General features: G+C 44.8%; 3 protein-coding genes across 3 annotated transcripts; all 3 read left to right on the top strand.

The window, feature by feature from the left end:
• The first annotated feature begins 569 nt into the window (after nucleotides 1-569).
• LOC135716096 (uncharacterized) lies at nucleotides 570-5,084 on the top strand. Its single transcript, XM_065238915.1, has one exon. It carries the CDS (start codon nucleotides 570-572, stop codon nucleotides 5,082-5,084), a length of 4,515 nt encoding a protein of 1,504 aa, XP_065094987.1.
• A 131-nt stretch (nucleotides 5,085-5,215) lies between these two features.
• LOC135716094 (uncharacterized) lies at nucleotides 5,216-6,466 on the top strand. The gene has a single exon (XM_065238914.1). It carries the CDS (start codon nucleotides 5,216-5,218, stop codon nucleotides 6,464-6,466), a length of 1,251 nt encoding a protein of 416 aa, XP_065094986.1.
• Nucleotides 6,467-10,411: 3,945 nt separating this feature from the next.
• LOC135716093 (uncharacterized) lies at nucleotides 10,412-11,384 on the top strand. The gene is made up of 2 exons (XM_065238913.1): nucleotides 10,412-10,544; nucleotides 10,810-11,384. Exons 1-2 carry the CDS (start codon nucleotides 10,542-10,544, stop codon nucleotides 11,092-11,094), a joined length of 288 nt encoding a protein of 95 aa, XP_065094985.1. The 5' UTR covers nucleotides 10,412-10,541; the 3' UTR covers nucleotides 11,095-11,384.
• The last annotated feature ends 206 nt before the right edge of the window (nucleotides 11,385-11,590 follow it).

The following is an 11,590-nucleotide window of genomic DNA, read 5'->3' as shown; positions in this document are numbered from 1 at the left end:
AGAGGTGCGATAGTGAGTGGGATAAGCTGAACACGGCCATCGCTTTCGCACTACTTTGTTTGTTTACCCCAGCAGCTGGCCTGGAAAGAGGAGAGTATAGACTCCATCGCGATAGATGTGTTTTTGTTGTTGCGAATTATGTTTTGTGCCGATTATTGTACCTAGTAAGTTGTGTAATTTGTAGTTTATTAGTTTATTTGTAGCTTTTTAAATATTGTGAAATCATAGATTGTTCGCCACTGTTGTACCGCGGGAAGCAGATATGTTTTCATTTAGTGTATTACTGTTCAATTACCGTAAGTTAAATATTATGTAAAGGTGACATGTTGTTCAGTGTCTTTTATTTAATTAATTGATAGGACCTCGCTAAGCCCGCCGAACGTAGATTGGCATTGAGGAGTTGCAGGCGTTGAAAAACTAAATTGTAAGTTGTCGATTGTAAGTTTGTTTAATGTAAATAGTTGTTAATTTTGAATATATTTTAGTTGAGTTTGTCCGTCAAAAGACCTACTTTTGAAAATCGTTTTTCATTCGCACCGGAGGGGTGCGAGCATCCTCAAAATTTATCAATGGAGACCTACAGATACCCGTGCTGTGACTGCGATGAGGACTACGATGCTAGCGTACAGTGCGAAAAGTGCCAAGAATGGTACCACTTCGAGTGCGTTGGTGTCGACGAATCTGTTGCGGAGGTGGTCTGGTTCTGCTCGACTTGTGTCGGTGAGGATAGATCGATCAGACAGTCGTTGGGTGTACCAGGTCAAACTCGGATTCATCCGATGGTGATCAATCATCCAGGAAGTCAGACGGAAAGTAGCGGGAAAAAGGTCGATAAGGTAGCGAGTAAGAACATATCTTTGACTAAAGGTCGCATTAGTAGGGCAGTAGCGCAGGATGAAGATGATGGCAACACAAATAAAACATCAGAACAGGAGCAGGAAAGTTCAGACGATGAAGAACTAGATGTGCAAACAGAAAAGTCAGAAAACCACACTAGATTCTTAAACGATCTTTTAAAATCGTTAAATCGTCATTCAAGTCTACCCGCGCGCGTTAATCCCACCGATTCAGTACCGAAGAGTAGCCGAATTGGGAAAAGTGTGCTCCGGAAAAGTGCCAGTGTACCGTCGGCGGAGTCAACACGAGTTCGTGCGTTGAGAGAACTTCGAGACTTGGAAGAAAGAAACCGTTTGGACGAACTTGAGGAGGAAAATCAGCAAAAAATCCTCGAACTTCAACGGAAGCGGATTGCTAGACGGAAGAAGGCGCTCGAGCGACGGATGGAGCTGACACAGATTATCAACGGTTCTGATGGCGAATCAGATTCAGGGGCCGAAGTTGAATCGATGGACAAAAGCGGGAAACCGCAGCCGGAGAAGCAGCTCCCGAAGAGTCTAGGTGCGGTTCGCAAAGATCCAAAGAAAAGGTCCGCCGAAAATGATATACAGGACCTGTTCGATCGTTTCAAGGAACTTCTGGAAGATCGAAATGGAAGTAAACCCCAGAAGCCAGTACCAGGAAAGTCCACAAGAACGAGATCATTGCTTTCTGCAAATCCGAGACTGCCTCGTCCGTCTTTCAAGAAAGATGATGAAGCACTAGAGTCAATCCTCGACGGTGGGGACTACAAAGGCGATAAAGTAGTTGCGGATGGACCGACACGGCTCCAGATAGCGTCTCGACAGGTATTTCCGAGGAGCCTGCCGAAGTTTTATGGAGCAGCAGAAGAGTGGCCGATCTTTATCAGCGCCTACGAGCAGGCAAACCAGTCCTGTGGATTCACCAACGCAGAGAATTTGGTCCGTCTACAGGATGCTCTGAAGGGGAAAGCATTGGATACGGTTCGAAATCGTCTGCTTTTGCCGGAGAACGTGCCGTTGATCATCGAGAAGCTGAGGAAGAGATTCGGGAATCCGGAGATCCTGTCAACCAGATTGGCGACAAAGATCCAGCAGCTAGAGGGACCAAGCTCGGAGAGTTTGGAGTCGGTGATCGAGTTCGGAAGTGCCGTCGAAGAGTTTACTCAGCATCTCAAAGCGGCCGGGCTGATGGACCACTGGAAGAACCCAATTTTGATGCAGAGTCTAGTTCAGAAGCTGCCGTCGTACTATGCCATGGAGTGGGTGGACTACAAGCGACGCGCACAGTCAGTCGACTTGGAAACATTCGGTGCATTCATGGAAGGTCTCGTAGAGAAGGCGTTGGAAGCAACCTTCGAGAAGGCAGATGCAAAGGAGAAGGGTAAGATGCGAAATAGACCACAAACGAAGGCTTTCGTTCACGTCACGGATGGAGATAGCGGCCGGTCTGGGAGTGTGATGTCAGCTGGGAAGAATTCGTCACCCCAACCCCAGCGCCGAGAGTTGAAGTGTTCCGTGTGCCAAAAGTCTGGGCATTACGGAAGGAACTGCCAGGAATTGCTCAAACAGAGTGTTGCAGAGCGGTGGAAAACGGTGACTCGGTTGAACCTCTGTCCACTCTGGCTTTACGACCATGGACAACGATCATGTCGTATAAGAGTTCGTTGCAAGGTAGATGGCTGTCCGGAAAACCACAATGCCCTTCTTCATGGTGGACCAGCCGGATACTCGCGAACTCAGGTGCAGTGTAATAGTCATCGTCAGTCGAAATGTGCAGTTCTGTTTAGGATGGTTCCAGTGACGCTGTACAACGGCAAGAAAAGAGTAGATACTCTAGCACTCATCGATGAAGGATCTTCGGTTACCATGGTGGACAGTGAATTGGTGAGAACGTTGGGTGCCGATGGACCAGTGGAACCACTGCAGATGACTTGGACAAACGGCGTACAGCGCACGGAGTATCAGTCGAAGAAAGTGGTGCTTGAGATATCTGCCAGAGACTCGTCGAGTAGATACGATCTGCTGGAAGCTCATACGGTGCACAGGTTAAACCTCCCTGCACAGAAGCTGGATTCAGCGAAGTTGGTCAAGGAGTTTAAGCACCTTGAAGACATCGACATTCCCAGTTACGAGAGAACTACACCGAAGGTGCTGCTGGGGATCGATAATCTTCACTTGATCGCCCCGCTGGACTCACGAATCGGAGAATCTGATAAACCAGTTGCCATTTTGTGCAAGCTCGGCTGGACGGCTTATGGCCCACAACCAAACGTCGTAGGAAAGGTGCATTTTCTGGGACACCATCGGTGCTCGTGTGAGGAGTGCAGTAAAGCGGATAAGGATCTGGACGAGGCGATGAAGAAACATTATCAACTTGAAGACGTCGGAGTGTCACCTATTCGTTTAGAATCGAAGGAAGATCGTAGAGCACGCGAGATTTTGGAGAAGACCACTCGAAGAGTGGGTAGCAGGTTCGAGACAGGATTACTCTGGAAAGAAGATGATGTTCGATTTCCGGAGAGTTTAGACATGGCCATGAAGCGGTTGCGATGTTTGGAAGCTCGGATGAACCGGAATCCTGGAGTGCAGGAATGTTTGCAAAAGCAGTTGGAAGAATATCTTGCCAAGGGCTACGCGCATCGTATCACCGAGCAGGAGTTAAAGGAGACGCCGAAGAGTAAAGTTTGGTACCTACCGCTTAACTACGTGGTACATCCGAAGAAACCTGGCAAGGTGTGGTTGGTCTGGGATGCGGCAGCGAGGGCTCATGGAGTCTCGCTTAACGATAAGCTGTTGAAGGGTCCAGACATGATAACGTTGCTACCAGCTGTTATAAGTGGATTCCGCGAGAGAAACGTGGCGTTTGGAGGTGACATTAGGGAAATGTTTCATCAAGCATGGGTTCGTGCAGAAGACCGTCAGGCACAACGGTTCCTATTCGTGGGTCCGGTGGAAACGTACGTGATGGATGTGGTTATCTTTGGCTCGACCTGTTCGCCTTGCTCCGCACAGTACGTGAAAAACTTGAACGCGCGGGAACATGCCGAGCAGTATCCGGAGGCTGCCGATGCTATCGTCCGAAAGCACTATGTCGACGACTATTTCGACAGTGCCGATACAGTAGAGGAAGCGGTGAGACTAGCGATGGATGTGCGACGTGTACACGCCAACGGTGGGTTCGAGATTCGGAACTGGGTTTCCAACTCACAGGAAGTGTTACGTCAGCTCGGAGAGGAGAAGTCTGTGGTGAAACCACTAGAAGTAGACAAGCATTGCACTACGGAGAGAGTCCTGGGAGTGCTGTGGGACCCGGAAGGTGATCACTTCGTTTTCTCAACGGAGATTCGCCAAGACCTTCAGCCCTACATTCGGGAAGGTGCTTGGCCAACAAAGAGGATTGTGTTGCGGTGCATTGCCAGCATGTTCGATCCGAAACAGTTCCTGGCTCCGCTGTTGATACACGGACGGATCATTTTGCAGGATTTATGGCGTAGCGGCATAGGTTGGCACGAGAAGCTCACGGAAGCTCACTACAAGCGGTGGGTGCAGTGGACACAGCTATTCCATCTAATCGATGAGATTCGTGTTCCACGGTGTTACCTCGGCGGATTGGACTCGAAGGTCTATGAAACGGTGCAGTTACACGTTTTCACTGACGCTGGAGATGCGGCATATGGATGCGTGGCCTACTTCAGGTTCGAGGACGGCGAAGTCGTTCACTGCACATTCATCGAGGCCAAAGCGAAGGTGGCGCCATTACAGTACCTGTCTACACCACGGTTGGAGCTAGAAGCGGCTGTTCTCGGTGCGCGATTGACAAAGTCGATCTGCGATGCCAATTCCGTTCCGGTTGCGAAGCACTTCCTGTGGTGTGACTCGGATACGGTAGTATCATGGGTGAAATCGGACCAACGAAGGTATAAGCCGTTCGTTGCCTATCGTATTGGCGAGATCCTCAGCATCACGAATCCAGAAGATTGGCGTTGGGTAGGAACGAAGGACAATCCAGCGGACGATTTGACGAAGTGGGGCAAAGGAACGGAGATCAAGTCGGGAAGCCGATGGTTCCATGGACCGGATTTTCTGTATCACGGAGTGGAAGAATGGCCGAAGCAAAAGCGTCCAAAGGTGCCGAAGAGCTCCGGGCGAGAGTGCTGCTGCATCACATCGTGTTACCCGAGGGGTTTACGGAGAGGTTGCAGCATATTTCGCGTTGGACAGTAATGGTGCGGACCCTAGCAACAGTGTTCCGATTCGCGTCCAACTGCCGGCGACTGCAAGGATCAACGTTCCCCGCCGTGGATGTGCCGTTGCGACAGGAGGAGTACCAGGCTGCAGAAACAGGATGTCACTAGATGAGGTCGAGTAAGCTGTATCGTCTTGCGCCGTTCCTGGATGAGGATGGTGTCGTGCGGATGGAAGGTCGTACAGAAGCGGCGAAATATGCGGCATTTGATGCGAGGTTTCCGATCATTCTGCCGAAGGACCACGTGGTGACTCGAAGGTTATTAGAACACTACCATCGGCAGTATGGGCACAGCAGCAGAGAAACCGTTGTAAACGAAGTTCGGCAGCGATTCTACATTCCGTGTCTCCGAGCGCTAGTAGATCAAGTGATGCGAGCCTGTGTGTGGTGCAAGATTCAAAAGGCGAAACCAATTGTTCCGAGAATGGCACCCTTACCAGGGCAGCGTTTGGCGGCGAGGGTCGATCCGTTTTCGTACGTCGGCATAGACTATTTTGGTCCACTGGAAGTGTCTATTGGGCGAATGAAGGAAAAGCGATGGGTGGCACTTTTCACGTGCCTAACTGTGCGAGCGGTACATTTGGAGGTGGCGTACAACTTGACGACTGAGTCGTGCAAAATGGCGATCAGGAGGTTCGTAAAGCGGCGTGGCAGTCCGATCGAGATCCTTTCGGATAACGGCACGAACTTTGTCGGTGCCAGTCGAGATCTGCTGAAGGAAATAAATCTAGCATGTGCGGATACCTTTACCGGTGCGAGGACTCGTTGGACTTTCAACCCACCGGCTGCCCCACACATGGGAGGTGCGTGGGAGAGAATGGTGCGCTCGGTGAAAGAGGCGCTAAAAACGTTCACAGATGGTCGGAAGCTGACGGACGAGATCCTGCAGACGGCACTGATCGAGGCGGAGAACCTGATCAACTCTCGTCCACTCACCTACGTGTCCACCAACGTGAAGGAAGACAAGGAAGCGTTGACGCCGAACCACTTTTTGCGTGGTCGTTCATCGGTCGAGTGTCTGCCGTCGAGGAATCCCATTGACCTGGCCAACACGTTGCGTAGTAGCTACCATCGCGCACAGTTCTTGGCGGATGGATTCTGGGATCGTTGGCAGAGGGAATACCTGCCGATGTTAAACAAGAGGTCTAAGTGGTTCGTGGATCAGCGACAAGTAGCGGTTGGAGATTTGGTGTTCGTGGCAGATGGAGAGAAGCGAAACGTCTGGGAGCGAGGCGTGGTGAAGAAGGTGTTCGTTGGGAGTGACGGAAGAGTCCGTTCAGCGTCCGTTCAGACAAGCAGAGGCGAGAAGGTCAGACCGGTAGCGAAGCTAGCCGTTCTGGAGGTCACTTCGAAGGAGTAATCCCCGTACTGTTCCTGATGGAACCAGCCACAGGGTTTACGGGCGGGGGAATGTTGCCGTTGCAGTCAGGCCTGAAAGGGTTGCGGTAGCATAACTACCGTGAACGCGCCCCTTTGATGCGCCTGTTTTTGACGTTTCTTGCCGTCGCTGTAGCAGTGAGGCGCATAGATGAATGTATTCACAAAGAGGTGCGATAGCGAGTGGGATAAGCTGAACACGGCCATCGCTTTCGCACTACTTTGTTTGTTTACCCCAGCAGCTGGCCTGGAAAGAGGAGAGTATAGACTCCATCGCGATAGATGTGTTTTTGTTGTTGCGAATTATGTTTTGTGCCGATTATTGTACCTAGTAAGTTGTGTAACTTGTAGTTTATTAGTTTATTTGTAGCTTTTTAAATATTGTGAAATCATAGATTGTTCGCCACTGTTGTACCAACAATCAATACGAAACTAACGATTTTAAATTGGCTCACCACTTTAGTAGCCTATTTTATTTATTTATTTATTTCGTCAACCAACGTAGACTAGTACAATTAATTAATACAGTTTTGTTTTCTTAAATATATATTTATATAAAAAAGTAGTGTCAGCTTTCTTGTCTTTTCTTTTATGAGTTGTTATTTCTTATGGAATAAAAATATTGCTTTAGTTTATGCCGAGACATTGTAAAGTCAATGGTTTCGCAGTGTTTATTGTAAGAGGCCATCATGCGGTTTAATGGCCCATATTTTGCATAATTTGTGCGATGATGTTTTATGGCAAATAAATTTCGATTTCGGAGTTGCCGAGTGGGTGCATGGAAATTTAATTTTGATAAAAGTTCTGTTGAGTCAATTCGCTGCGAAACGATATCATTTACAAATGAAACCATTGCATATTCACGACGCTCTTTTAATGTTTGTATGTTTATAAGCATGCAGCGTGCTTCATATGATGGAAGAGGAAATGAAGTCCAACCTAATTTACGAAGAGCGTATAATAGAAATTGTTTTTGTACTGATTCTAATCTTTCTTCGTGCGTGATTGAAAATGGAGACCATACAATGCTGCAATATTCCAGTATTGACCTCACATAGGCAATATATAGTGTTTTAATTGTGTAAGGGTCCTGAAAGTTATAGCAAAAGCGCTTGATAAAGCCTAGCATGTTATTTGCCCTGTGAATAATTGTATTGTAATGGTCTATGAAAGTTAGCTTAGAGTCTAAGATAATTCCTAAATCCCTAACTCTTTCACATTTGTCTACAGTTTGATTTCCTAATGCAATTGAAATATTTGAAGTTGTTCTTTTTCTACTAAATGATATTAAGTTACATTTTTTTACATTCAATTCTAGTAGACTTTTTTTGCACCATATGTAGAATATGTGTATTTCATTCCGGAATATATTGATGTCTTCTTCATTTCTTATTTCCAAAAAGAGCTTCATGTCGTCGGCATAAATAAGCAATTTAAGTTTTTTGAGAATGTAAGATATGTCGTTTACGTATAGAATAAAAAGGAGAGGTCCCAAATGAGAGCCTTGGGGGACGATTGGTCCCAAGCAAACGATTAACGTACCCTATTCTAGTTGAAATTCTATTACTACACTATGTTTGTTTTGATTCGCTATGAAAGTTTGACAGATAACATCAGGGGTGTGTGGATTCATGCAGAACATGCAGGGGTGAGTGAAATAGCTTGGGACTGCTTGGGATCGTTGTTCTGGTACTGAGTGAGCCAAAAATAATAATGATTTTCTTCGGGACCCAGTGGTCTTAGAGTTACCTCTATGGTTGTACCGCGGGAAGCAGATATGTTTTCATTTAGTGTATTACTGTTCAATTACCGTAAGTTAAATATTATGTAAAGGTGACATGTTGTTCAGTGTCTTTTATTTAATTAATTGATAGGACCTCGCTAAGCCCGCCGAACGTAGATTGGCATTGAGGAGTTGCAGGCGTTGAAAAACTAAATTGTAAGTTGTCGATTGTAAGTTTGTTTAATGTAAATAGTTGTTAATTTTGAATATATTTTAGTTGAGTTTGTCCGTCAAAAGACCTACTTTTGAAAATCGTTTTTCATTCGCACCGGAGGGGTGCGAACAATACTTATACCGTTTGCTACTGCTTGCTTGCAGCTGCAGGTGGCGATACAATGGAGATGTCGATAACGGCGATACAATGGATACGTCGTGATGATGGTGATCTTTCACCGGGATGGGTAGAGATGGACACTCGAAATAAACGGGCTCGCCGAATTTCGGTGCTTCGGAAACACGCGCGCTTATCACCTGGACACTGTACTGTGATGCGAAAAAAACCACGCGGGTGGAAACAAAATCACAAGTAATGCTTAGGCCGTTCGCAATGCTGAGTTTCAAAATTGTTTTAAACTACTCGTCAATTCTATAATTTGAAACTGTCAAAAATAAAACTGCAACACGATCAGCGCAACGCACAGTTCTAAAACATGTTTGTAATCATAAAGTTCCATAAACTTTAGGCCGTTCGCAATGCTGTTGTATTTTATAAGGACTGTTTCAATTTGAAACTAGAACAGAAACGCACCTCTCGCAATGCTGAGTTGCAGTTTCATTATTCGAGCACTATTTTGCACCAGATTTGCAACTGCTCGACTATTCTGTTTTATTTCTGAGCGAGTTTGAAACACGAATGGAACTCTGTTTCAAATTTCTTTGGATGTGTTGAAGATGTTTCGAAGAGCTCCACAAAAAAAACGAAGAACTTCATAGAGAACAGTAAAGTTTATGGAACTTGATGATTACAAACATGTTTTAGAACTGTGCGTTGCGCTGATCGTGTTGCAGTTTTATTTTTGACAGTTTCAAATTATAGAATTGACGAGTAGTTTGAAACAATTTTGAAACTCAGCATTGCGAACGGCCTTACTGTTCTCTATGAAGTTCTCCGTTTTTTATTTGTGGAGCTCTTCGAAACATCTTAAACACATCCAAAGAAATTTGAAACAGAGTTCCATTCGTGTTTCAAACTCGCTCAGAAATAAAACAGAATAGTCGAGCAGTTGCAAATCTGGTGCAAAATAGTGCTCGAATAATGAAACTGCAACCCAGCATTGCGAGACCCTAATAAAAAATAACCATAAACGAACGACAACCCAAATCATTGAACTATTCCACAAATGGTTTGGATGATACCCAGAACACGTCGTTAAGCAAATTAACCATACAATTTTTATTAGGGGAGGTGCGTTTCTGTTCTAGTTTCAAATTGAAACAGTCCTTATAAAATACAACAGCATTGCGAACGGCCTTATAAAATACAACAGCATTGCGAACGGCCTTAATGTCGTGTGAGAGACCGGGACCGTGTTAACTGACTCAGCGCTCGATACGGAATGAAAAAAAATACACTTCTATTGACGTTTGCTGGGTTTACACATAAATGTGTAAACGCAGTTTTCACATTTTATGAGTACACGGTAAGAAAAAAGTACCCAACGGCCAGTTCACTTTTACCTACTTTTGACTAGTTTGTCTTCTTTTCGCCTTCTAATGTTGTCAAAAACGGAGGAGCAAAACCACCCAACAGGGGTAGTAAAGTGTGGGAACTCAACGTTGAGTATAATCATGTTTACCTACTTTTGGGTACAACTAACTTACTTTTGGGTAGAAAGCGAGTGGAAAATTCCACACAAGTAAATGAAAACTACTTTGGCCCGCTTTACCTACTTTTGGGTTCCTGCACTATAGTGCTGAGATGAGTGAAAAGAACTTAATTTTGGGTACTTTTTTCTTACCGTGTAGGCTCCTATTTTCACTAAATGTGTGAAATTTTACACATTAATGTGTTAACGCTGGTTACCGTGAGGAGAAAAGGAGACAAACTAGTCAAAAGTAGGTAAAAGTGAGCTGACCGTGAGGACTTTTTTCTTACCGTGTAGTAACCTATTTGTAGATACTCTATCAAATCGTCTGTAGTTACGGTAGTTACTCTCCAAATACTGGGTATTATGCTCAAATAATATAATACTTATTAAGCTCAGGAAGAGCCTGAACATATTATCAGTACGGCGAAATTGACATTCTTACTTGAATCTCATGATAAACTAGTAATATGGTAAGTGTATATATTTACTTAATAGCGAAATTCGTTTGTTATTTAGTTCTAACCTGGATCGGGTATCAAGATTGGGTCTGCTTGTTTTCTGACAAACGTCAGTTTGCTCGTTTGTTTTTAAAACAGCTCAGGTTGAGGTTCGCATTGACAAAAAGTTCGGTTTCGCACTAGGTTGGAACTGGTTCCAACTCCAATAATAAACGAATTCGCTATAATTGTTACCTGTTTCTTGCTGATGTTTTTTTTTTACCTATATTTCCCACAGTACAAATATAGCTTAGTGTTTTTTGTGCTGTTCACATTAACGTGTTTTATTACTTCACTGGCGTACGATCCAGAAGATGTCGAGTTGAAAAATGTAATTCCACCCAACGGTACGTTTGCAGCATTTTACCCACGCGAAATGTATGGTATACGTAATGGAAACGCAAGAGCACCGTTCTCGCATGGAAGCTTCTTCAAGAACAGAAATCCTTCATTAGTTGATGTCCGTAACGCTGCTGCTTACGGATATCGTTTTGATGGTAAAAGGCGATTCCATTATCCTTGACGCATCCCATTTTCCTTGACGCATTCCATATTCCTTGCCGCATTCCATATTCCTTGCCGCATTCGATTTTTTGATCATTTTGTTTTAAACCTTAAGTTTATATCAAATGGAATTCCATTACTTAGCTTAACGTGTAATAAGAATGTATCATACTAGGTAATTAGAATATAGTTTGAAAATATAAATTGGCATGAAAACTTGTTTAAGCAGTTCTATGGGCAAAAATCAGTGCCAACATTTCAAAGGGGCGTAATTGCTTTTGTAAACAATGACTTTAGCTGTCGATTTCTCGCATCTTAAAGCTCACTCCTTCAAAATAACAATGCTAGATGATAGAGAAAACATTCCTCTACCTATTGGTGTCATTATTTATCATGAGTGAGTTTTTATTCGCGAGAAATCGACGGCTAAAGCCATTGTTTACAAATACAATTACGCCCCTTTGAAATGTTGGCAATGAAATGATGACTAACAATACACGGTGTTTCGCGAACAC

The sequence above is a fragment of the Ochlerotatus camptorhynchus genome, unplaced genomic scaffold, assembly GCF_037179485.1.
Source record: "Ochlerotatus camptorhynchus isolate MF236.1 unplaced genomic scaffold, CSIRO-AGI_Acam_v1.1 ptg001122l, whole genome shotgun sequence".
Lineage (NCBI taxonomy): Eukaryota > Metazoa > Arthropoda > Insecta > Diptera > Culicidae > Ochlerotatus > Ochlerotatus camptorhynchus.
The sequence above is the reverse complement of the archived record's forward strand: the minus strand, read 5'-3'. Positions and strand labels throughout refer to the sequence as shown.